General features: G+C 28.2%; 1 protein-coding gene across 1 annotated transcript in view; it reads left to right on the top strand.

The window, feature by feature from the left end:
• Window positions 1–1,549: 1,549 nt before the first annotated feature.
• LOC111626884 (60S ribosomal protein L11) overlaps window positions 1,550–2,214 on the top strand; it is a gene marked incomplete at its 5' end in the record, with an annotated part of 8,895 nt that continues 8,230 nt past the window's right edge. Inside the window, one exon of the mRNA XM_023370404.1 lies at window positions 1,550–1,699. Coding sequence (XP_023226172.1) covers window positions 1,550–1,699 — 150 coding nt within the window. The remainder of the gene's footprint in view (window positions 1,700–2,214) is intronic.

Below are 2,214 nucleotides of genomic sequence, written 5' to 3'. Positions count from 1 at the left end.
GACAGAGTGTACTACCATTTAAAGTGGAGAGGGTTCTTACACCCACATAACAAACTTGTGTTCACACATTACTTTTAAACATCAACAACCATAGCCTGTTATATAATAAACACGCCAAATGATATGCCAAATTATTGGGCTATGTAAGGCTATAATTAAATATTAGAAATTAATTAATTTGAATGGAGGTAGGCAGTTATGTTGCCATCTTGTATTAAATTTAATGACCAATTCCAAATTTTAGAAATACCTGAATTAAAAATTAACTATTTATAATTATTAAATTTAATACGAGATGGAAGCATAACTAACTGCCTACCTCTAGTCAAATTAATGAATTTCTATTACAGTCTATATATTCTATTACTATTTTAATTACAGCCTTTACATAGCCCAAGAATTTGGCATATTGTTTGGAATGTTTATCAAACATTATCTGTGGTTTTTGTTTTCTGCAAATCAAATTCGCATTCCAGGTTGGTTCATTCCATGCTAGAAGAAAAGATGATGATGATTCATGCTCTTTAACAATTCACATTGTACAATTTTCCTTGAATAAACGTTATACATAAAATATTTGAATATTTTTTCGGCGTGGAATGCATTATCATATTTTTCATTAATTTCTATGGGAAAATTGTTTCAATTAATGAGTGTTTTGCATTATGAGTATGATTCTAGAACGAAAAATACATAGTAAAACCTTGCTAATTTAGAATTCATGATAATTCAGACTATTATTTGCATTGTGTAGTTTTTAAAATAATGAATCTGACTTTAACAAAATTATCAATAGGTAGATGAATTTATGATTACAAATACTAATTAATTTAACTATAATTTTTAAAAATTTTATGGATTAGCTGCTTTTTTAAGCCTAAATTTGTTAAATGATGATTTATTGGTTATTACTATTATTAGTTAATAGTAATTTATCAAGTGTGTAATTGAGGTAACAAATCCTGGCAATTTGAACTTCTGTACTGCAAGATAAATGAGGATGAAAATTTAAAAATACTGGGTAAGACTGATAACAGAGCAATTATCAGTTAATAGCAGCACAGTTATTGTGACTGAGTGCATGAAAAGCGCTTAAAAATTGCAAAATTTACCTTAAGATGATAACTATTATTGAAACTGATTACAATGAGGCGGAGTTTTATGAGTGTATTTTAACATATATTTGGAATGTACTAATTCTTATAGCATGAAATGATTGATAAAAATTTTCACGAGTGGATTCTACTGTATATCATTTTACATTCCAAGTTAGGACTTAATACATGCTTTATTTATGGTATCCATCGGCAGGGTACATATTTTATTGTGATATCCTGTATGTGCCATTTGGCATGATACCTAAATCAATTCTTCCTGCAACGCAAGCCTACAAAATCTAGGTTTGTTACTTAATAGAAGAGACATTAATTTACTTTAAAATAAACTTAGAAACAAATAACTTTCTTGGAACTTTTTAAATCCAGAATTTCTATGTTAATTTCAAATGTAGTGGCATTATCAAATATTAATAGTAAATGTTTTTTACTAGGTGTTAGAACAATTGACGGGTCAACAGCCAGTTTTCAGCAAAGCACGCTATACTGTCAGATCTTTTGGCATTCGTCGTAACGAAAAAATAGCAGTGCATTGTACTGTCAGAGGACCCAAGGCTGAAGAAATTTTAGAGAAAGGACTTAAGGTGAGTTTATTGACAAAATGTATTTTAACTGTTTTGCAATCATTTGTCGGTACATCGTCAAGTAGTTTATTACGGAAACAAATCACTTGACGATTTATCGTCAATCTGAGAACTTACGATTCTTATAAAACATTCCATTCATAGATGGCACTACCTACTGTAGGTTATTCTGTATACCTGTTTCACATATTTAATATCAACTGGCATTTTATTTTTATTTTATTTTAAATATTTATAATTTTCTTGAAGCAAGAAATTTCTGTGTGTAAAATAACTGTTTGAATTTGTTTTAATCAAAATGTACAGAACAAAATGGCCATTCATGTAGGGTTACTCATGGAAATGAAGTATATAATCAAAAAATTTTATCCATGATTGAGTTGTGTAAATTATAAATAATATTCAAACTGTCATTTTTTTTTTTTTTGAGAAATTTTTTATGCTATTCAAAAGAAACTTTACTACAGTAAACAACGAAAAGTAATGTGTGTGTGTGTGTATATATATATATATAT

This window comes from Centruroides sculpturatus, unplaced genomic scaffold (genome assembly GCF_000671375.1).
Source record: "Centruroides sculpturatus isolate CEXI.00-Female unplaced genomic scaffold, Cexi_2.0 scaffold433, whole genome shotgun sequence".
Taxonomy (NCBI): domain Eukaryota; kingdom Metazoa; phylum Arthropoda; class Arachnida; order Scorpiones; family Buthidae; genus Centruroides; species Centruroides sculpturatus.
The sequence above is the reverse complement of the archived record's forward strand: the minus strand, read 5'-3'. Positions and strand labels throughout refer to the sequence as shown.